The sequence below is a fragment of the Phyllobates terribilis genome, unplaced genomic scaffold (genome assembly GCF_046119375.1).
Source record: "Phyllobates terribilis strain yellow unplaced genomic scaffold, ASM4611937v1 Scaffold_7167__1_contigs__length_39487, whole genome shotgun sequence".
Taxonomy (NCBI): domain Eukaryota; kingdom Metazoa; phylum Chordata; class Amphibia; order Anura; family Dendrobatidae; genus Phyllobates; species Phyllobates terribilis.
In genome coordinates this window covers 16,548-39,488 of record NW_027369908.1, presented here as the reverse complement: position 1 = coordinate 39,488, position 22,941 = coordinate 16,548, and the positions used below count along the sequence as shown (strand labels likewise).

General features: G+C 41.8%; 1 protein-coding gene across 1 annotated transcript; it reads left to right on the top strand.

Moving 5' to 3' along the window:
* The first annotated feature begins 15,445 nt into the window (after positions 1-15,445).
* On the top strand, positions 15,446-19,018 carry LOC141251501 (uncharacterized). Its single transcript, XM_073670352.1, has one exon. It carries the CDS (start codon positions 15,446-15,448, stop codon positions 19,016-19,018), a length of 3,573 nt encoding a protein of 1,190 aa, XP_073526453.1.
* The last annotated feature ends 3,923 nt before the right edge of the window (positions 19,019-22,941 follow it).

Genomic DNA, 22,941 nt, shown 5'->3' with positions numbered 1-22,941 from the left:
CAAGGATTCAATACGACTTACATATTCGAGGCTCTGATACCAGTTGATGTAACCTTGCTTGAAGAAGGCCTCAAATTGTCCCAAATTGATCTATTAATCTGTAGTGGGGCGGATCGGTCACTTGAGATGATGGTGATGTGGAAGCTATGCAAAAAGGTGATGACTTGAAGATGAATTGAATGTGTTTGTTGTGATGATAATTCGGCTGGTTTATGAATGATGTATGGCTGGTGGTTTGATGGTGTTTATGGAGGTGATTTGGTGTTGTTTTAGGCTTAGGATTGAAGGACAAAGGTGCAAGCTCAACCAGGTGTTGATAGATTCAAAGGAGGAAAAACGTCTCAACAAGAAATTATTAAATTCAACATAGGTGTTCACTTGTTTACATCTAGGATTTAATAGAAGGAAGAAGGAAATAATGACTATCCTGCCCTCCTAATGAGCTAGCCCTAAATGGTGAAAGAAGGGCTCCTAACCTAGTGATAGGAGCTTATATTATGGTGTTAACCAGCGACTATTAGTTAGGTTTAGTGGTGTTTAGGTGCTCGACGAGTGGTAATTCCGGAATCTAGGTTAGGAGTTCATTTGCAGATTCGCGGAATGCTCGTGAGCGTTTTTATGACTTTTGTATTGGAGATTCCGCTGGTGCTCGTCTTTAGTACATTCAGGATGGAGCTAGAGATACTCAACGAGCAGGACCTACGCGGGATGGAGCTAGAGATACTCGACGAGAAGGATGAGCAGAGCAGCATAGGCAGATCCTCGACGAGCAGCATGGACGGGTACTCGACGAGCGTTGGAGAAGCTAAGAGGCGAAGCCGAGCTACCTCGTCGAGAAGGAAGACCTCGTCGAGAAGGAAGATCTCGTCGAGAAGTGAAGACCTCATCGAGGAGTTGCATATGACTTTCAGCTAGGAAGATCTCGTCGAGAAGGAAGATCGCGAGAAGTGAAGACCTCGTCGAGAAGGAAGACCTCGACGAGAAGTGAAGACCTCGGTCGAGGAGGTACCAATCTCGGTCGGGAAAGTACATCAGAAGTTTCTGTAGAGAGATCTCGTCGAGAAGGAGGTATCTCGAGCGAGAAGTGAAGATCTTGATGGAGAATGTGTGTTCTCGGCCGAGATAGGAGTGATCAGAATGATACGGACCCTCGTCGAGAAGTGCAGGATATTTCGGCCCGGGCGGTCTCGCGGGCCGGTTCGGCCCGTAGCGCAGAATCTATACGGGATTGTGTTATCTGCGAGATTACTTTAATATTTATTTTATAAGGTTTCCATATCTTATTAGGATTTATTTTATAGGATTTCCATAGGTTTCCATAACTTTTAGGATCTGTTTCGTTTATTTTATTCCTTTTATTTAGTTGAAGACTATATAATAGATAGCTTAGGATTACGTTTTATTTGGGGGCTTACGTATTAGTTGAAGATTTTGGAGGCTGCTTGGGAGTTCATCATACAGAGTTCGTTTTTCTACCTTCATCCATTGTTATTCATGGCTTCTATGGCCATGAGTAACTAAATCCATTGTAGTTCACTTCCAAGTTGAAACCTTTGTTCTTAGATTTGCTTGTGAGAATTCAAACTCATATGTTTTAGTTTAATTTAACGATTGTTTCATAATCTCTTGTGCTTTACATGTTATTGTTTGATCTTGATTTTATCTAGAGTGCACCCTAGGTTGAGTTATTATCATTCATATTGCTAGGACTTGACAATTCTATTTGAAAAGCCTTGACCTTTGTGTAGCAAGCATGATTTACATAGACTATTTGCGAGTGTTTATTGTGTAGAGATTATGAACTTGTGTCGAGTATCGGCTATTTGCCAATGGTATTGCATGAGCCTACTTATCTTTGATCTTTATGCTATTGAGCTTTTGAATCTTGGGATTTCCTTGGTTATTGCTTGCAATAAGGGTTTCTAGGACTATTTGGACTAGTTGCTATTTACGAACAAAGAGTAGGACAACTAAATTAAACGATATAAACATATGTTAGTAGAATTCGACGATCAACAATCTATCATGAACATTGTGTGGATACAAAGGAAGTGAACTCGTTTTCCCAATCATTGTTACAACAATCTTTTGCTACTTTCATTGCTTTAATTACGTTAGTTACAAACAACAACAAAAAAAACCTTTGGTTACGTTCGAGTTACATCATAGAAATAGACTATAACTGACTCTCTTGGGATCCGACCCCTACTTACCACTTACTAGTGGAATCTGAGTTGGGAAATTACTTTGACCGTGGGGATCACGACAATCTCCACGCGCGTCAAATTTGGCGCCGTTGCCGGGGAGCCAGTTTTATAGTTTGTTTCTATTTTGTTACTAATCTTGGTGTGGATCTATCTTATGGTCCACACCCATGCTACTGACTCAGATTTGCTTGATTTTGATCCAGAGATAGTGCGGACGCACCTGCGGTTTTTAGGTGAATTTCTAGCAACCTCAGTGACTGAATCAATGGCAAACCGAACTCTGCGAGAGCTCGCCAATCCTGATTTGGCGCAGCAACGCTTGGGGCTGACATTGTCTGCCCTAGCTGCTGGCGTTAACTTTGAGCTCAAAACAGGTTTCATAAATTTGCTGCCGCGATTTCACGGCCTGGCTGGAGAAGATCCAATTAGACATCTGAGTGAATTCCATGATATTTGCAACTGCAGCAGACCTAGTAATGTGACCGAGGAACAGCTAAAGATGAGAGCTTTCGGCTTAACGCTGAAGGACAGTGCAAGAGGCTGGTACTATCTGATTCCTACCGGCACAGTGGACACGTGGCCTAAATTGCAGAAGGCCTTCCTTGATAAATACTTTCCCACGAAGAAGGCGGTGGCTCTGAAACGAGCTATCGCTAGTTTTGAGCAAGGAGATGATGAGTCACTTTACGACTATGTCGAGCGATTCAATAAACTATGCGCCAGCAACCCGTTCCATGGCTTTCAAGAGAAAGATCTGGTAACTCACATCTACAATGGGTTGCTGGATCATGAGAGGCGGCTGGTAGACGCTGCTTGTGGGGGCAGCATAATGAACTTGACTCCCGACGAAGCCCGGACGAGGCTAAATGAGATTGCTGACGGAACACGGAGCTTCGGGAGAACCTACACGAAGAAAACGGCTAGTGCTATTAGCTCCGGTGATGATTGGAGAAGTGCGTTCGCTGAGCTTACTACCTTGATCAAGGGGATGCAAGATGGAAATCAGAATCAGAGGCCAGCTCGAGCTTGTGGGATCTGCACTGATGAGAGTCATCCTACTGACATGTGCCCACAATTACAAGATCCCACCGTCGTTGAAGTACATGCTGTAGGGGGTTATGGACCCTCTAGGCCTCGGTTCGACAACAACAACTACTCGTCGAGAAGCAATGATCATCCTGGCTTCCGGTGGAGCGATCCCAATGGGGGTCAATCTCAGAACTACTACCAGAATTATCAGAATCGCGCTCCACCACCCCCTCCGCAGAAGCAAGGGCCATCCACCGAAGATATGATCAATTCCCTAGCCCAGCACTTTACCACGCATGTCCAGACAACTGAATCCAGCATCAGACAGCTGGTGGAATCGGTCTCGGAGATTAAAGCAACTATCTCCAAGGGTCTCCCCTCGCAAACCGAGAGGAACCCACGAGAGTATGTCAGCGCTATACATCTCCGGAGTGGGAAAATACTGGACAGGAGCTCAGAAGATGAGACGATGGTGGATGGAGGATCACAGAACTGGGCGAGACCTCGACCAAAAGGACAGGACCTCGACGAGGACACCAGAGACTCGAGTGAAGATTTTTCGACAGAGAAGGCGAAATCTCGACTGAAAGGACAGGACCTCGACGAGGACACCAGAGACTCGAGTGAAAATTTTTCGACAGAGAAGGTGGAATCTCGATCGAGAATGACCAATCTCGGTCGAGAAGGCACGAACCTCGGTCGAGAAGGCACGAACCTCGATCGAGGAGATGACGAGTACGAGGATCGAGGCGACTTCAAGCTTCGTCAAGAGAACTATGTGAGGCCCAACTTCCCTCCTCTATACTCCGAGAAGACACCTGCACCGTTCCCTGAAGCATTAAAGGAGACGCGCAAACCAGTAAATGACAAGGAGCTATTCGAGACGTTTAGCAAGTGCGAGGTAAACATCCCTCTACTTAAACTCGTCAAGAGTGTTCCTCGTTACGCCAAATTCTTGAAGGAGCTATGCACCATCAAGAGGAACCAAAAGCTCAAAGGAAAAGGGAAGGTGCACGTATGCGAGAGAGTTTCAGCTGTCTTCCAGCAAAAGATGGCAAAGAAGTGTTCGGATCCAGGTATGGTTAGTATACCTTGCATAATAGGTGAGAAGAAAATTGATAGGGCCATGCTAGATCTAGGTGCTTCTATTAATGTTCTACCTTACTCTTTATATAAACTGCTTGGCCTAGGACCCTTGACTAAGATAGGGATTGTGGTTCAACTTGCCGACGGATCGACGGTTTACCCGAAAGGGATAGTCGAGGATGTGTTGGTAATGGTTGATCGTCTAATATTTCCAGCGGACTTTTACGTGCTAGACATGGAACTTGAAAATCAAGCTGCTCCTATCCTTCTGGGTAGACCCTTCATGAAGGCAGCTAACACTAAAATTGATCTAGCAAGTGGGTCGCTCACTTTAGAATTTGATGGGGAAATTGTTGGTTTCAATATCTATGAAGCTATGTTGCATCCTGCGAATGATAACTCTGTTTTCTATATTGATGTACTTGATCCTATTGTGCATGAAACGTTTGATATATGTGGGATTGATTCACTGAAATCTAATGAGCATGATATGATTCTTACTAGTGATATACACGAGGAACGAGCACAATTAAATGATCCAGGTATCCGTTTGGCCGGTGGGCCCTCGTTACTAACATGCTCGAGCAAGAAACCGCTCCCTTCTGTTATACAGGCACCCACCACTGAGCTGCTCGTCGAGGACCTTCTCGTCGAGGAACGACCTTCGCACCTGAAGCACGCTGGAAAGGAGTACGATCCGGGCCCACCATTTGACGAGCAGAGAAAGTTACTTGATCCGGGAGATGAAAAGAGGATTAGGAAGAGACGAGGCGTGAAATCCTATTGGGTGAAGAAGAAGAGAGAGCTCCTTGATGAGTCATCCTATGAGGATCCAGGGACGGTCACCTAGAAGTGGACCGCGTCGAGCCACGACGTTAACTACGGCGCTGCGCGGGAGGCAACCCGTGGGATTACTACTAACATTTCACCCTTTATTTTTGTTTTGTTTTTGTTTCTTTTTCTAGGAAAACCGCGGAGCTAGCATGTAGGAAGCCATCGGAGGAGTAAACTGACACCAACCTCCCAGAACGCCCTGCTCGTCGAGACACACTCATCACGATCGAGAACCCCTCCCAGTTCTCGTCCAACCAATGCTCGACGATGGGTGATTGGGGTTTCGTCGTCTTCTTCCCTTCTTATGGTGTCCTCTTTTGCTGCATTGAGGACAATGCGCGATTCAAGTGTGGGGGAGGAGTTGACTTGTTTGGGTGCTCTCGGCTGGTGTTTCTATGGTTTTGAGTTTATTTCGCTGATGTTTTTCGATCAATTTCGAGTCTGTACCGGATAATTCTTGAACCTTTGCTTATTATTGTTAGAAAAATAAAAAATAAAATAAAATAAAATAAAATAATAAAAAAATAAAATAAAAAATATAAAAATAAAAAAAAATAATAATAAAAAGAAAGAGTAAAAGCCGGGCGAGTAAGAAATGACTTTATGCAAAAGGGGGCGCCCAATGAAAAAAAAAATTGAATAAGATGTTCCTACCACTTTAGAGAATTCTGGTGAAAACCCGAAAGGGCGCCGGGATTATATTGTTTGTGATTATTTGACTGCTTGGTTAGATTGATTACATCATTTATTGGCGTTGGAGACATAAGAAGGGAGTTGAAGGATTGTCTCGGGTTTTAGGATTCACCAAGGAGGGATAAGAAGTTAGTAATTGGCCTTTTATTCGTCTATTTCGAGCTTATTGACATTCATACTTCGCATGCTCACCCTTTCACTATTTCATCAGATTTACTACACACTATTGGCGGTTGTATTAGATTCTAGGATTAGATTTCTATTTCTTGGAGTTTGATGCATATTGATGTGGTTGTGCTATGCAGATTTCTTGATTAGGATTGGTGGTTGTGATGTGTGGTTTGAGGTTATTGATTAGTGGTTTAGGACATCATTTGAAGTGGAGGAATAAGGAGTGTATTGAGCGAGTGGGTGACTCGGTTTTTCATTTTTATATCTATATTGCCCTTGATTCCCATAGCCTTAGAGGAGATTAGGATTCCCACTTGTGCTTAACGCACACCACTTGGTTCTATTGGTTACTATTATGGAGTGGTGACATATGAAGTGGAGATATAAGGAGGGAAAAGGGTAGGTCATCTCGGAGTGATAAGAAGATAGATCGGAGTTAGGATAGTGCTCGATTACACTCGGAGTTTGGAGTTATAGTCGCTGGTAGAATTCTCCCATACTTACTGTAGACCTTTGTGCTTATAGGAGGAGTGAGCGTTGTTTTGCTTACTCGAGGACGAGCAAGGTTTAAGTGTGGGGGAGTTTGATAGGAGCTTATATTATGGTGTTAACCAGCGACTATTAGTTAGGTTTAGTGGTGTTTAGGTGCTCGACGAGTGGTAATTCCGGAATCTAGGTTAGGAGTTCATTTGCAGATTCGCGGAATGCTCGTGAGCGTTTTTATGACTTTTGTATTGGAGATTCCGCTGGTGCTCGTCTTTAGTACATTCAGGATGGAGCTAGAGATACTCGACGAGCAGGACCTACGCGGGATGGAGCTAGAGATACTCGACGAGAAGGATGAGCAGGAGCAGCATAGGCAGATCCTCGACGAGCAGCATGGACGGGTACTCGACGAGCGTTGGAGAAGCTAAGAGGCAAAGCCGAGCTACCTCGTCGAGAAGGAAGACCTCGTCGAGAAGGAAGATCTCGTCGAGAAGTGAAGACCTCATCGAGGAGTTGCATTTGACTTTCAGCTAGGAAGATCTCGTCGAGAAGGAAGATCTCGAGAAGTGAAGACCTCGGTCGAGGAGGTACCAATCTCGGTCGGGAAAGTACATCAGAAGTTTCTGTAGAGAGATCTCGTCGAGAAGGAGGTATCTCGAGCGAGAAGTGAAGATCTTGATGGAGAATGTGTGTTCTCGGCCGAGATAGGAGTGATCAGAATGATACGGACCCTCGTCGAGAAGTGCAGGATATTTCGGCCCGGGCGGTCTCGCGGGCCGGTTCGGCCCGTAGCGCAGAATCTATACGGGATTGTGTTATCTGCGAGATTACTTTAATATTTATTTTATAAGGTTTCCATATCTTATTAGGATTTATTTTATAGGATTTCCATAGGTTTCCATAACTTTTAGGATCTGTTTCGTTTATTTTATTCCTTTTATTTAGTTGAAGACTATATAATAGATAGCTTAGGATTACGTTTTATTTGGGGGCTTACGTATTAGTTGAAGATTTTGGAGGCTGCTTGGGAGTTCATCATACAGAGTTCGTTTTTCTACCTTCATCCATTTATTCATGGCTTCTATGGCCATGAGTAACTAAATCCATTGTAGTTCACTTCCAAGTTGAAACCTTTGTTCTTAGATTTGCTTGTGAGAATTCAAACTCATATGTTTTAGTTTAATTTAACGATTGTTTCATAATCTCTTGTGCTTTACATGTTATTGTTTGATCTTGATTTTATCTAGAGTGCACGCTAGGTTGAGTTATTATCATTCATATTGCTAGGACTTGACAATTCTATTTGAAAAGCCTTGACCTTTGTGTAGCAAGCATGATTTACATAGACTATTTGCGAGTGTTTATTGTGTAGAGATTATGAACTTGTGTCGAGTATCGGCTATTTGCCAATGGTATTGCATGAGCCTACTTATCTTTGATCTTTATGCTATTGAGCTTTTGAATCTTGGGATTTCCTTGGTTATTGCTTGCAATAAGGGTTTCTAGGACTATTTGGACTAGTTGCTATTTACGAACAAAGAGTAGGACAACTAAATTAAACGATATAAACATATGTTAGTAGAATTCGACGATCAACAATCTATCATGAACATTGTGTGGATACAAAGGAAGTGAACTCGTTTTCCCAATCATTGTTACAACAATCTTTTGCTACTTTCATTGCTTTGATTACGTTAGTTACAAACAACAACAAAAACCCCCTTTGGTTACGTTCGAGTTACATCATAGAAATAGACTATAACTGACTCTCTTGGGATTCGACCCCTACTTACCACTTACTAGTGGAATCTGAGTTGGGAAATTACTTTGACCGTGGGGATCACGACAATCTCCACGCGCGTCACCTAGCTTAAACAAATAAGAAAATAGATTAAATAATGTTTGTGGAAAATAATAAATAATGTGATAAATATCCTAATCTATAAACTCTTGGATCTTTGCTGAATGAGAAGACGTCCCAACTGTAACTAAGCACAAAATAGATCCATCATCTATAGTTGTAAGTCCCTATTCTGTAATGAGTATGGTCACTAATGATTGAATCGTAGCTTGAATAACTTTGGCTCGGGCTCTAGTAATCAGACTTGTAGACCTAAGACTCATAGCCTCCTCCTCCTCTACAACTGTCATGGTAGGTGAGGTCACATCAGGAAGGGTTCTCCTCCCCAATGCATTCGTCACTTCTATCCCCATCGGAAGAAACCGAGACATCACCATCATCTTCGTCTTTTCTACTGTGATCACTCACATGAGGGATCTTTTGTGTAGCACAATCACCCTCACAATGAGCCTTGTCCGAGGTCGAAGTGGTGTCAATCACACCAAGTGTCACGCTCATATCCTCACTATCTCTTTGTGTTTCACTCGTAACATGTTCCTTTGGTGCTTTGTTGCTGGGAGAAATATGAGGGATCGCAAGCTTCGTGCCAATTGCGTCCAAGGAGCCGAGATCCCTAGCTGGAACAACCCCGTTCCGCGCATTATCTTTTCGATTCCAAGAAACTCCTCTTTGCCTTGACGCCAACGGCTTCCTTCTTCTCCTTGAGAGGGCAATCATCATCCACGTGTCCAAAAGAGCAGCACCCCTTACAATACTTGGGTTCATTCTCAACAAGAAAAGAACATTGGAGAGACTCTCCATAATCAAATTCCAAAGTAACTTCCCTCTTTATAGGAACGATGAAGTTGATCTCCACCAAAACCCGAGCGTATGAGCCTCGTATCCTACTACCAGTCACGGGCTCCATGAAAAGTGACTTGCCCACTTGAGAAGCAATTCGGCCAAGCACCTCCGGGGTCCAAAAGGTCTTAGAAAGACCAAAGATGTGGACCCAAAGAGGGATGGTGGCGATGTCGCATCGATTGAATGCAAACTTATCCGGAATGTGCTTGAGGATCATCGGTCTGCCATGAATGAAGTATGGACCGCCCTTTAGCACTTTCTCTTGATCTTCCTCTGTCTCTAATTGAAAGATTATCCATCTTTCTTCCACATGATAACGAGACTTGATGCCCCATGCCTTCATCATTTCAGTGATCAAGAAATGACCCGGATGATAGCCACCATATTGGCCAAGAAGAGACCACCCCCACATAGACTGTTTTGAGAGACCTTCAACAATCTTGATAGCAACACGGGTTGAAGTCGGAGGCGTGTAGACGAGCTTTCCATCGAGACCCGAGTTCATGAATATCTTTTTTGATTTGGTGGCCCATGCATTAGGCCTAGGATCATTGGCGCCATCCGTATTAGCATAGATTTTTGGTGCTGAGGCACTAGTGCCAACATGTCCACCTTGGATCAGGAGAGCATGAGATGTTGCATGAATCTTAGGAATTGAGTAGATGCACGAACCTGAGTAGATGCATGAACCGGAACATCAATGCTAGATTCATTTTTCACAGTTAAGGTCAAAGAGTATTGACACCATTCAATGTTGTTGCATTAACACCATTGACCGAGACCACTGACAGGCATAAAACGGTCATTGTTCCTATCAAAGATACCCGACTTAATAAATCCACTAGTAAAGCGGTAAGAAGGGGTCGAATTCCAAGAGAGCCAGAACGATAGTTTATTTCTATTGGTGCTACCAAGTAGTAACAAGGGTTTTTTTGATTATAATCCTAAACTAGCAATTATAAAGCAAATAACATTGTGTTTGTAAACAATAATGATGGAAAGCTCACTCCTTTAGCATCAGCGCATTATTCTTATGGAATGTTGATCATCGAATTCTATAATCCTATATTCTTAATTATCTAATCCGGTTGTCCTACTCTTTGTTCGTAAATAGCAACTAGTCCAAATAGTCCTAGAAACCCTTATTATAAGCAATAACCAAGGAAATCCCAAGGTTCAAAAGCACAACATCATAAAGATCAAAGATAAGTAGGCCTATGCAATACCATTCGAAAATCACCGATACTCGACACAGGTTTATAATCTCTACAAAATAAGCACTCGCAAATCGTCTATGCAAATTCTGATTGCTACCTAAAAGAAAAGATTTTTCAAATCGAATTATCAAGCCTAGCAATATGATGGATAATAATCAACCTAGTTTGCAACCTAGATAAAATCAAGATCAATCAATAATCAATAAAGCACAAGAGATCATAAAACAATCCTGAAATTAAACTTAAAACATAAACATAAGAATTCTCACAAACTTCTCCTAGAATAATGGTTTCAACCTAAGAGTGAACTATAAGGATCTTAGCCAGACATAGCCAATCGAAAGCAATACATAATATGGATGAAAACAAACCAGGGAGGATGATGAAAGTGGAACAAAGGTGGAAACTTTCTTCTTGGCTACTGAATTTCTAAGGATGAAGTTGGAAAAAGAATCACAGGTCCTTCTAACCTAATTTCTAAAGGCTTATATAGTATCTAGTAAAAGGGAAATATTAATAATCAAAATAACTAAAAAAATGTGGAAAAACAAATCAGAATCTCGGATAAAATCTTCGTTTTGGGTCGTCAGTTTCCGTTGTCTCGATCGAGACATGTAGGTTGCGATCGCCATATATTGCCTCAGTAACCAAGTCGGTGGAAGGTCGCGATCGCGATGGGGTGGTCTCGGTCGTGACAAGCCAACTGAGGCTAAGTATCGATCGCGACATGTAGGTCTCGGTCGTGACTTCTTCTCTGGGACTGGATCTCGGTCGCGACACCTTCTCTCGGTCGTGACTTCCTATCTCAAGCTGGTCTTCGGTCTTCTACAAGCGTCGAGACAGCTCGGCTTCGCCTCTCGACTTTTCCTTGGGTGTAGGCGTGGTATCCTTCTCTCTAGCTCCATCCCGAATGCACTAAAGGTGAGCACAACCGGGATCTCCATGATAAAACCACAAAATATCGCTTACGAGCATCCCGCAAATCCATAAATGAACACCAAACCGGATTCCGGGAATACCACTCGATAAGCACCTAAACACCACTAATCCTAAGCTAATAGTCGCTAGTTAACACCATATAATAAGCTCCTATCAACCGCATTAACACCATCTAGCTTGGAAAATGGACTAGTATCATTAGCACCATCTAGCTTGGAAAGTGGACTAAGCACATTGACCATGACTGCATTAACACCATCTAGTTTAGAAAATAACTAGTATCATTAACACCATCTAGCTTGGAATGTGGACTAGGCACATTAACCATGACCGCATTAACACCATCTAGCTTGGAAAAAGGACTAGTATCATTAACACCATCTAGCTTGGAAAGTGGACTAGACACATTGACCATGACCGCATTAACAACCATCTAGCTTGGAAAGTGGACTAGGATCATTAACACCATCTAGCTTGGAAAGTGGACTAAAATCATTGATAATGGACGCATTCATTTCCTTGACCATGATCACTTTCACACCAGTCACTAATGACTCTGATAGGCAACATTTAGTACAACATTAAACGTGATTGTTAGCATCTATAACAAGTGATTTGGCACGTCTACAACGTGTATTACCGTGATCTAGACTGAGTGAAGCTAAGGCGTTAAATACAAGGATTACGGACAGTCGAGAGGAAGACATCCAAAGGGTACAATCCGGAGCCGCACACGTCAGAGACGCGACCGCGTGACCACGCTAGACGCGCGACTGTGTCCCAACACCGTGCAACCGCACCATCTCACAAAGCGAAAAGTCCAAGTCTCGGATCAAGGCATGACCGCACCGACACATGCGCGACCACGCCCGTGTCGGGTTGAGAAGCCACTGAAACCCTATTTTCCTTGTTGTTGCACTTGGGCTTTGGGCTACCTTCATTTGTGGAGTTTTGGGCTAGGTTAATTAGGTTTAGCTTCTTTCATTAGTTAATAAATAGAGGAGTCTTTGCTTCCATCTATTATCTCATCTTTTATACATTTTATTTTACGTAATTCTTAGCAATGAGCCAAGAGTAGTTATCATGTACTATGTGTGATTGGTGGAAACCAATAGGCTGATTTAATGTAAGGTTTCTAATCCTTGGTTCTCAATAATAATATATCTCAATTGCTTTATCCTCTTGCTTATATCTCTCATTATATTGAATTTTCATTCTAGACTGATCACCTAGGTTGTTTAAGTCAATTTCATATAGCTAAGTTTAGGTTTATCCAAGTTGGATAATCTAACCATTAGAGTAGCAAAACAACTAACTAGACTAGTTGGACTTGTAGGTGTGTGGAGGATAATGATGTGTTGGTAGCCAAGTGGCGCTGTACATTCTTATCTATTTTTGTGCTTAATGCTACCTAGAAATTAGTCTTAATGATTTTATGGCTGAATTTGTAGGTAAGGGCTATTATGGTTGGATTTGTAGGTAAGGGCTATTAGGGCTACTTGGATTAATTAGCTATAAAAGAATAAGGATTAGGGCAATTGGAAGATATATAGGCAATAGAGAAAGAGAGAGAACCCGAATAGAGAAACCTATGACCATTGAATCAACCTATTAGGTGAATACCAATCATACAAAGTATTTTTTTCCATTTTTGTCTTCAAACAATCATTAGTCATTAGTTATATCAATTCCCCCCTTTGTTACGTTTTTGAGTTGATTAATTTAATATTGTAGGAATTGATTTCTTTCGATTCTTTGGGGGATTCGACCCCTACTTACCACTTTACTTTAGTAGAGTAGTAGTTGGGAAAATATTACTTTGGCGAGGGCCTAACGACCTCTCTGTCAGACTCATTCATGGCATTGACTGTAACTACATTCCCATCATCTAATGTGTTCACACCAAGGGAGGGTGAGGATCCACCACCACCCGCAGCCGTCGTCGTCGTCGGTGAAAACCTAATGTCGGTAAGGGCCTGGACCATCTCTAAATCACTAACATCAATGTCGCACAAGTCGTCCCTGGACAACGCCGTCATCTCTTCGTCCTCAACGTCGATGAGACCAATACCATCCACATCTTGATTCGCTCCAACCGTCGTCGCCAGAGTTTTCGCCGCTTGCAAAGAGGAGCCACCCTCTTCCACCACGTCATCAGCGGGAACTTCACTACAAACTTTATCACCCTCTTCCACCAAAGCAACCTTCCCCTTAGATGCCCGCTCCGCTTTGGCAGAACCAGGTGCACCTTCGTAGAGAAGAGTGAATTCATCATCATCACATTCATGCTTAAACTGCCAAGCAATCTCACGTTTGTAGCTCAAGACGCCGACCACATCTAACGAAGGCGTTAACCTATCTTCATCATGGTCGGGGACTTTTCTCACTCTAACCTGACCGCCATCTTCATTCGTCCAATACCAAGCAACGGGCCACTTAAGACGTGTGCCCTTTAAACAAGTCGGTGGCGGCGAGGCCTTCTTCTTCTTCTTCATATGCACGACAACGCCGGAAACACACCAAACACCGAGCCACTAGCAGATGATGGTGAGGCGCGGGGAAAACACCAAGAAAGGAGAGCAAGATCTCATGGGGAGGAACCTTGCTGGAGCAAGTCGGAGAGCATAGGGGTTTACCGCCGGAAAATACCCAAGGGGAAAGAATGCATGGCTTCTTTGTTTTAGTGCATGATTGGTGTGTTGTCATTAGTGCATGATTTCTGGGAATTAGTGCATGGATTTTTGTTGAAAATGAGGTTTAGTGTAATGTATTTTGTTAAAAAGTGCATGAGTTTTACAATAAATTGTATGAGTTTTGTTAAAAAGTGCAGAAGTTTTAGTGTAAAGAATAAAGTGCATGATTGTTTTGAAAAATGCATAAGTTTTATCATGAAGTGCATGAGTTTTGTGATAAATGGGCAACATGATTTCTATGCATTAGTGCATGATTTCTGTGTATTAATACGCATTCAATGGTCAATGATCAGTACCGGTCAATGATCGTCAACACCGGTAAATTGAATGGTCCATCATCCATATCCAGTCTCACTTCTGATAATAAAGTTCATTATTCTAAATATTTAAAACTATGTTTTATAGCAAACTTCTTGCAAAGTACAGAGTATATCCTTAAAGCAAAAACTGATATAGTAATATAGAGGCAAAAACCGATATACTAATACGGAAGTTGAAGTACATTTATACAAATGACACAAGCTCTTTTTTTTTTTAAAGAATGACACAAGCGTACTTAATGATTTTGTTAAACTTTGGTTGAAAAATCTGCTTATATAGTTAGTACTTATGGGTCCCATTAGTAGCTAGCCCAACGGTCAAAAGGCAAAATTAGTGGGTCCAAGCATGATCCAAATAAAGCCGAAGACCCGACCCATTTACCTGCAACGTATTACGGGTTGAGTCGCCGTCTATCCCAACATGATAGCAGAAGCACCAAACCAAACACAAACCCCACCTTTTTCAGTTTTCACCCCTCTGCGGGAAGAAACCTCTCTCTTCTTCTTCCTCCTCTTTCCCTCTTTGCCCTTTTCCGTCTTTTCATCTATCTCTCGCCCACCATCTAATCCGACGGCACATACTCTTCCACGTCCCCATCGTCTTCTTCCTCCTACGAACTACATATATTCGCCCCCCTTCTTCCCCGTCGTCTTTCTCTATCCGCCTTTTACTATTCGCCTCTCTCTCTTAGGGTTTCAGAATTCCCAATTCACTCAATTGCACTCGCCAGTTCGCCCCCTGCTCCGAATTCGCTTCTCGCCGACGTCGCTCTGTTCCTCTCGCACTGGGACTTCTGCTCGGATTTCTCTCAATGCTCGACTGTTTGCAATCGCTGAATCTGGTACTTCCATGATCCCTTTTGAATCTCTGTTTTTTCTTCTCTCTGTCACTCGTTTATATAGCATTGTCTATTCCGTTTGTTTCACTCTCTTTGCTAAGTATATGTGTTTTGAGTTTTAATAGTTGCAATTCCAATTTCTAGGGTTTTCGGTGGTTGCGGATGTGAATATTTGTTTTCCGGGGAAGGCGCGAGTGTTCTGTACTAGTTAGTTGTGCAAAGCTTTGATGGCTATTGAGAAGAACAATTTTAAGGTCTCCCGGTTCGACTCAGAGTTCTCTCTTGGTAGTAGGAGTAAGGAGAATATGATGAGTGATGAAGATGATCTTAATAGGCCAAGCCCTGTAGAATCAGAAGATGATGATGAATTAGATGATGCTGATTCCGGGATGGGATCTGATGACTTCGATTTATCAGAATTGGGGGAGAGTGGGACTGAAATTTGTCAAGTAGGAGATCAGACTTGCTGCATACCATACGAGCTGTATGATCTTCCTGATTTACGTGAGATTTTGTCTCTTGATGTTTGGAATGACTGCCTGACTGAAGAAGAGCGCTTTAACCTCACTCAATACCTTCCTGACATGGATCAGGACACCTATATGCACACCTTGAAGGAGCTCTTTGACTGTGAAAATCTGTATTTCGGTAACCCTATTACCAAGCTGTTTGAAATGTTCAAAGGAGGATTGTGTGAGCCTCGAGTAGCTCTTTATAGAAGTGGTCTGAATTTCTTCCAGAGACACGAACATTACCATTTTTTGCGGAACTATCAGAACTCCATGGTAGGCAATCTGTTGCAGATAAGGGATGCTTGGCAAAATTGCAAGGGCTATAGTGTTAATGAGAAAGCCCGTGTCCTGAACATCATGAGAAACCAGAAGAGATTGATGCCTGAAACTGTACAGACTGATTATTCAGAAGAGGATTCTGCTGATCATCTACGGGTTAGAAAGTCTAAAGCAAGAGGATTAGGTCAAAAATACAGTAATGACACTCTATATAGGGTAAGTCCTCCCTTGGATTTCCCTTCTTGGGGAAGCATGTCAGCAATGGAAACTTCAAGTCACAGCAAAAAGAACCCGAGAGGTGTATTGAAAGTTGTTCCCACTAAAGTTCACCCACATCTCTCTAGGCTTGCTAAGGGATCTGGATATGATTCAAATTCCTATAGAATAGATCATCAGACAGATGTGAATGCACCATATGGTTCTTTTATCGGTCATTCAAAGTCAAGGAAAAAGCATCAGGTTGTCAGAGGTGATGAATTTGTTGGAGAAGGCCATGATCGTGCAACTTATGGTATGGATTTGAATGTCAATCAGCTATCAGACTTTAAAATGTTGACTGCAAGTGGTAGGCCTTCAAGTTTGAGAGCTTCGTATGACTATGGCAGAAAAGGCAAGTATCTGGAACCTTCTTACGAGGACCAGATCTCTTTGAGGGGTTTATCCAATGGAAATGGAACTGAGCCTTACCGTAGTAAGAAGACTAAGGAAGAGGTATTTTTTCCTGACAGTGATTTCAGATATGATGAGTGGAATGGTAGAGGGCGGAAAATGAAGTTTGGGAATAGATTGAATCCAGTAGTGGAGAAGATCAGAAAGAATCCAATACAGAATGGAGGGTTGAAGGTAGCTTCAATGAAATCTAACAGGCTTTTAAACAGGGGTGAGGAAACAGAGTCGGACTCATCAGATGAACTTGATGAAGAAGAAGAAGAAGATAGCAATCCCGTGATGATGAGAAAGTTGGATATCCCTATTCATAGTTACCCAAAATCTGGCGTCAGTTTTAAGGGTAAACTGATTAAGAAAGGGCGGAAAGAGAGTGATCAGTCTATGGGAAACCTAGCAACAAACTTTGCACCTATTGATGATTTCAGTCAACTTTATCATTCACCCGAAACTGGAAATTATTCTTCTAAGAGCAGGCGGAAAGTCAAAATGCAGCAAATGAGCTCTACCTCTCAACTTCAGGAAGATGAGTACTTGAATGGGCAGAGCAAAAAATCTTCCAAGAAAGCCAGTAAGAAAGCAGCAGCTGGAGACAATTCACCTGCAGAGAGGAGACAGAAAGGCAATGAATTTTCTGTTCATTCTAAGTACTTGCAAGATTATTTTGCTGAAGATGATGATGATGATGATGATCTGTTTGAAGCTCAGATTGCAAAAAACAAGGCAAAAGATCACGATCCTGCAATAATTGGGTGCAGTTCAGTAGGAAGGAAGAGGAAACAAAAGGTGGATAATAATGATGATGCATTTGATAATAAAGAACCCCTGCAGCAGGAAGTAAGTGAACTTCCTCCCTCAAAGAAAAGGGCAAAGAAAAAAACTGAAACTGATCGTGTTACCCTTGACCTCGAAATGCCTCCCCCTGTGACAGAGATAATTACGGAAGTAGAACCAGAAATGAAACCTAAGAAGACATTCACTTTAATAACACCCACAGTACACAAGGACTTCACTTTCTCCATTGTCCATCTTCTTTCCGCTGTTCGTATGTCCTTGATCACTCCAAAATCCTCCATTGAAGCAGAAAAATCTGAGCAGAATATGCCCTTACTTACTATTCAAGAAATCGTGGAGTTCGTGAGATCAAACCCAGGCGATCCACTGATTCTCGAAACACAAGAGCCTCTCCAGGATTTAATCCGCGGAGTTTTAAAGATACTTTCAGCGAAAACAGCGCCATTAGGAGCCAAAGCCTGGAAGCCTCTAGTAGGGTATGAGAAATCAAGAAAATCATGGCATTGGATCGGCACAGTGAGACTAAATCCAACAGAAGAGCAAGAGCTCGAGCCAATCACATCTTTCGAAGCCTGGGGAGTACCCCAGAAAATGTTAGTTAAGTTAGTTGACGCGTTCGCAAACTGGCTTAAAAGCGGACAAGAAACACTACAGCAAATAGGTAGCCTCCCTGCACCTCCATTAGAGCTGATGCAGAACAATCTCGACGAGAAAGAGAGATTCAGAGACTTAAGAGCTCAAAAGAGTCTGACCACCATCACCCCAAGCTCTGAGGAAGTGAAATCATATTTCCGCAGAGAAGAGTTACTTAGATACTCAATTCCAGACAGAGCATTCTGTTACACAGCAGCTGATGGTAAGAAGTCAATAGTTGCTCCATTAAGGAGATGTGGTGGTAAGCCGACATCAAAAGCCAGAGACCATCCTATGTTGAAACGTGACAGACCACCTCATGTGACAATTCTTTGTCTTGTTAGAGACGCAGCTTCACGGCTACCGGGGAATATTGGTACTAGAGCTGATGTTTGTACTTTGATAAGAGACTCGCAGTATATGGTTGAGGATGTTACTGATGCGCAGATTAATCAGGTGGTGAGTGGGGCCCTGGACCGTCTGCATTATGAACGAGACCCTTGTGTACTGTTTGATGGGGAGAGGAAGCTGTGGGTGTACTTGCATAGAGATAGGGAAGAAGAGGATTTTGAGGATGATGGTACTTCTTCTACTAAGAAGTGGAAAAGGCCGAAGAAAGAAGCTAATGAGCAGGGTGAACAAGTGGCGGTGGGGGTGACTGGGTTTGATTTGGGTTCTGATCTCAATGCTGAACCGTCGTGTGCGGTTACTGATAAGGTGGAAGAGACTGTTTATGAAGATGCAAGGCAGAATTCGGTAGTGAATTTGGAAGGATCGCTTCCTGTTGCGTGGGAGAATCACACGGTTCAGGTTAGTGAACTGCAGTGTAAAGAAAACTCCACAAGCAAAGTTTTTGAGGGTGATATCTTTGCTGAGGAAGATGGAGATATTGGCCTTCTAGGTGCCAATCTATAGCCAGAGTCAGGTAATACGATATGTTTTGTTATTTTACTCTCTCCGTATATAAATACATGTTCGTAGAAATATTAACACAAATTAAGGAGACAATTTTTCCACTATTGCCCCTCTTAAATAGTCATTGGAAATTGAGTAATTGGTTTTAAGGGGGGGCATGATTCAACGTAAGGGGTGAATATGGTAAATCAAAGCAGAATTATTTTTAAAAAAAGAAAGTTTTTTTACTCAATTGATTCAAATTAATTTTAGCTTAAAACACACAAATTAAGAAAGTATGAAATGAGCCCATTAATTCATTGAAAACATAAAGTCCACTCCTTTTTAGCACATTATTGTAGAAGAGAGAATGAGTCTAGGATAGGATTTAGGAATAAGCATACCATAAATAGAAACTAAAGTTAATTGCACTAAATCCTGGAGATGGAATGATTAACCTTCACAACAACAACAAAAATGTAACATTTTTAAGGGTTTGTTTGTTATGTACTACTTTTTATTTATAATGACCTTTTTATGAATAAGTACTTTTCTAAGTTTCGATAAACATGTATAAAATTATTTTTTATATTTTTTTCTACACTCTTAACCTTTTGAAAACTACACGTATTTTCATAAAAGTACTCTTTTAACCAAATAAAAACCTATTTATAAATGATAAAGTTCTTTATAAATACATGTACCAAACACACCTTGAGTCTTTCCTGGTTGTTAGGGAACCTTCGTATGATTTGTAAAAAAAAAGCGTAGCATTTAATTATTTAATTCTACTTTTGATTAGCTTATTAGTACGAGCAAAGATAATGATAAAGTGAATTGGAAAATGGAACACTACTTAAACACTACTAAAATGACAATTAAATTAAATCAAATTTGAACCTATAATGACTAATATATTCTGAATGGGAGAGAGCAATCATCATCTAGTTTATCAAAGTTTGCGTGTCATACAAAAGGGTTAGTCAGGTCAAATAATGCAAAAGAGTGTTATCCCTTCATTTTGTGAGAATTTTATCTGTCTATTTTCCATTGATGAGAACCAGCTGTGTGCTTCTTCTTGCAGGGACTGTAATCTCCTCCTCGCCCTCTGGGAGCAGTGGTGTTGACTTGACTTAGCACGTAGGAATGTATGTTACAAAATTGAAGGTTTGACGTTTCTTTGTGCATTGATTTTGAGATGCAGAATCTGTAATGTTACAACCAGATTAATCAAATAGGTTGATGAATAGACTAGGAACAGAAAAGAAAAGCAATGGCGTCCTAAGTCGAGGTGAATCCAGCTGCGATTCATATGCTTTTGGATGAACAACATCAATAGGACGCACCACATTTTGGTATATATGTTGTTTTAGTGTTTTCACTTTGATTAACAAATAAATTTCGAGGCTATAAATCAATTGACTCACTTGGATTGTTCGTACTGATATTCTTTCTGATATAGCTTCCGAAGACCTCGTCCTTTGATTGAAGATCGGATCTGTCAAAATTTATGTACATTTTTATCGCAATAATGTACTTTACAGTTTGTTTTTTGTTTCAAGAAAGAAAGAATTGACTATGGCATTATGCAAATTAAACGATGGCGTCGGATTCTGTTTTCAGATAACAGTTCATTTCTTCTATTTTAGGATTCAGTTCGCCAAATTAGAGATGTTTATTTGATTTCTTCTACTTTAGGATTCAATTCGTTAGATAAAAAATACATATTCGATATACATGTTTTTTTTGGTAGAAAGCATTTTTTACATGTGTTATACTCAAAGATGCAATTAAACAATTGATTAAGCTGAACCATTTGGAAAACGTTTATCATCTTGAAACATTTTATATGGAAATCAAACAAGTTCATACATTCCCCGCACAGTAGAATTACTTACGGAAATTTAAGATTTGTATATCTCTTTCTAGCGGAAATTGTTCCCCTTGAATTATTATTATGCTGGATTTTTTTATAAGAAAAGAAATAGATATATTCAACAAAATGAAATACAGGAAAAACCGGACAGACAAATCAAGTTAGGAAAATACACCACAACAAAAAGCAACGCCAAATTTCCTAGACAAAATGAGCAAAACACTCGAAGAGAGTGCCATCGGAGAGCTACTCTAACAAGGTGCAAAAGCAATGAACATGACTATTATGATGTTGCTTAGGTTTTATCCACGGGTGAAGTGTATGGTGGGTGAACGGATGGTAGATCAAATGTGCATGACGGAAGACCACCCGTCACCCATCACTCGTATATTCTTATATATATATATAAATAGGAAACGGCTATATGTACTCTCTTTTTTGTCTAACACTCCAATTTGCACGCATAAGTTGGACGTGCATGTGTAGCACGCATAAGTTGGGCGTGCATGTGTAGCACGCTCAGTTTGAGCGTGCTAGGGGTACAGTTGGAAGAAAAAGGCCACAAAAACACGCCTAATTTCGCATACAGCTAGCAGGCTCAATGTAGGCGTGCACAATCGATACCAAAGAATTGCACGCCTATGTGGAGCGTGCAATAGCGAGGAAGAAGGAACAAAATGCATGCGTATGTCGGGCGCGCTATGCACACCTATTCTGGGCGTGCAAGTCTTGTTTAGGCGCCCATTTGCACGCTTCCTCCGGGCGTGCTTATGGGTTGGGCCAGGCCCATAAGCACGCTTAACCTAAGCGGACATGCACACTTAGGTTAAGCGTGCTACTTCGTCTTCAAAAACTCAACTGCAGCCGTCATTTCGTCTTCCTCGCCTCTTCGTCTTCAAAAACTCGAGCGCGGCTTCTCCCTCCGTCATCGCCTTTGTCCTCGCCTCTCGATCGGTGTTCGGCTCTTCGTTTCATCTTCTCCCCTTCATTCTCTCTTCGTTCTCCCCTCAACAGCCCCTTCGTGCCGACGAAGTCACGCCGCCCCTCAATGGCCGAAGAAGGGGATTGCGTTCCCATTCCCGATCCTGCTCCCGCCGGGCCTGCCACCGATTCCCAGGTTGTAGACGCCGGAGCACCACCGAATTCGCAGAGTCAGCAAGCCGGAAATGGAGCTCGGCCGGCCGGTCAACCATCCAGCGAATCACTGGTGGACGACTCCGCAACTGACTTGGTGGCAGATGACGAGCAACCCGTCATTTTGCGGTGTTGCCGGCGGTGGTGGACGACGGCCCGTTACCCGAGCTACGCGACATTTAACCGAGCCCGACAATGAAACTACTCCAATAACGGTGTCCTACGAGGTAAATTATAAGTTTCAATTTGTTTCTTTACACTAATTTTGATATTGAAAATTGAAATAGAAATTGAAATTGAAATTATAAGTTGGAATTGAAATTGGAATTATAACTTGAAATTGAAATTGAAATTGAAAATATAAGTTGAGATTGAAACTGAAATTGGAATTATAAACTGAAATTGAAATTGAAAATAGAAGTTGAAATTGAAAATGAAATTGAAATTATAATTAGAATATCAAATATCGAACTAAGATTTGTAAATCAAAAACGATTTACGGAAATTCGATATTAAATATTGAGGAGTTAATTTGTTTCTTTACATTAAGAATTTAAGCTTGATTGGATTGGAAATCGTAATTGATATACATGATTGATCGAATAAAAATAAAAACAGTTGTATTGAAAAGACCTTTTTTTCAATAATGCTATTAGAGTTTGTGCGCGAGTTTGGGTGATACTGGGATGACGGCACCGACGCCGATAGTGGAAGTAAGGACACGACGGGTGGGTGTGACAGACTCCATACGTCAACGTGTACATGATGTCGCCGAGCGATTGGAGGACGAGGCGTCTATTGATCTACATAGAGATGATCCGGTTGTTGAGGATGTGTCCCATGATGATGATTTGTTCTACATGAGTATTGATCCGGTTGTTGAGACGGACCCTTCGTCTTTTGCCTCTCTGCCACCACTCCGGTCCACTATGCC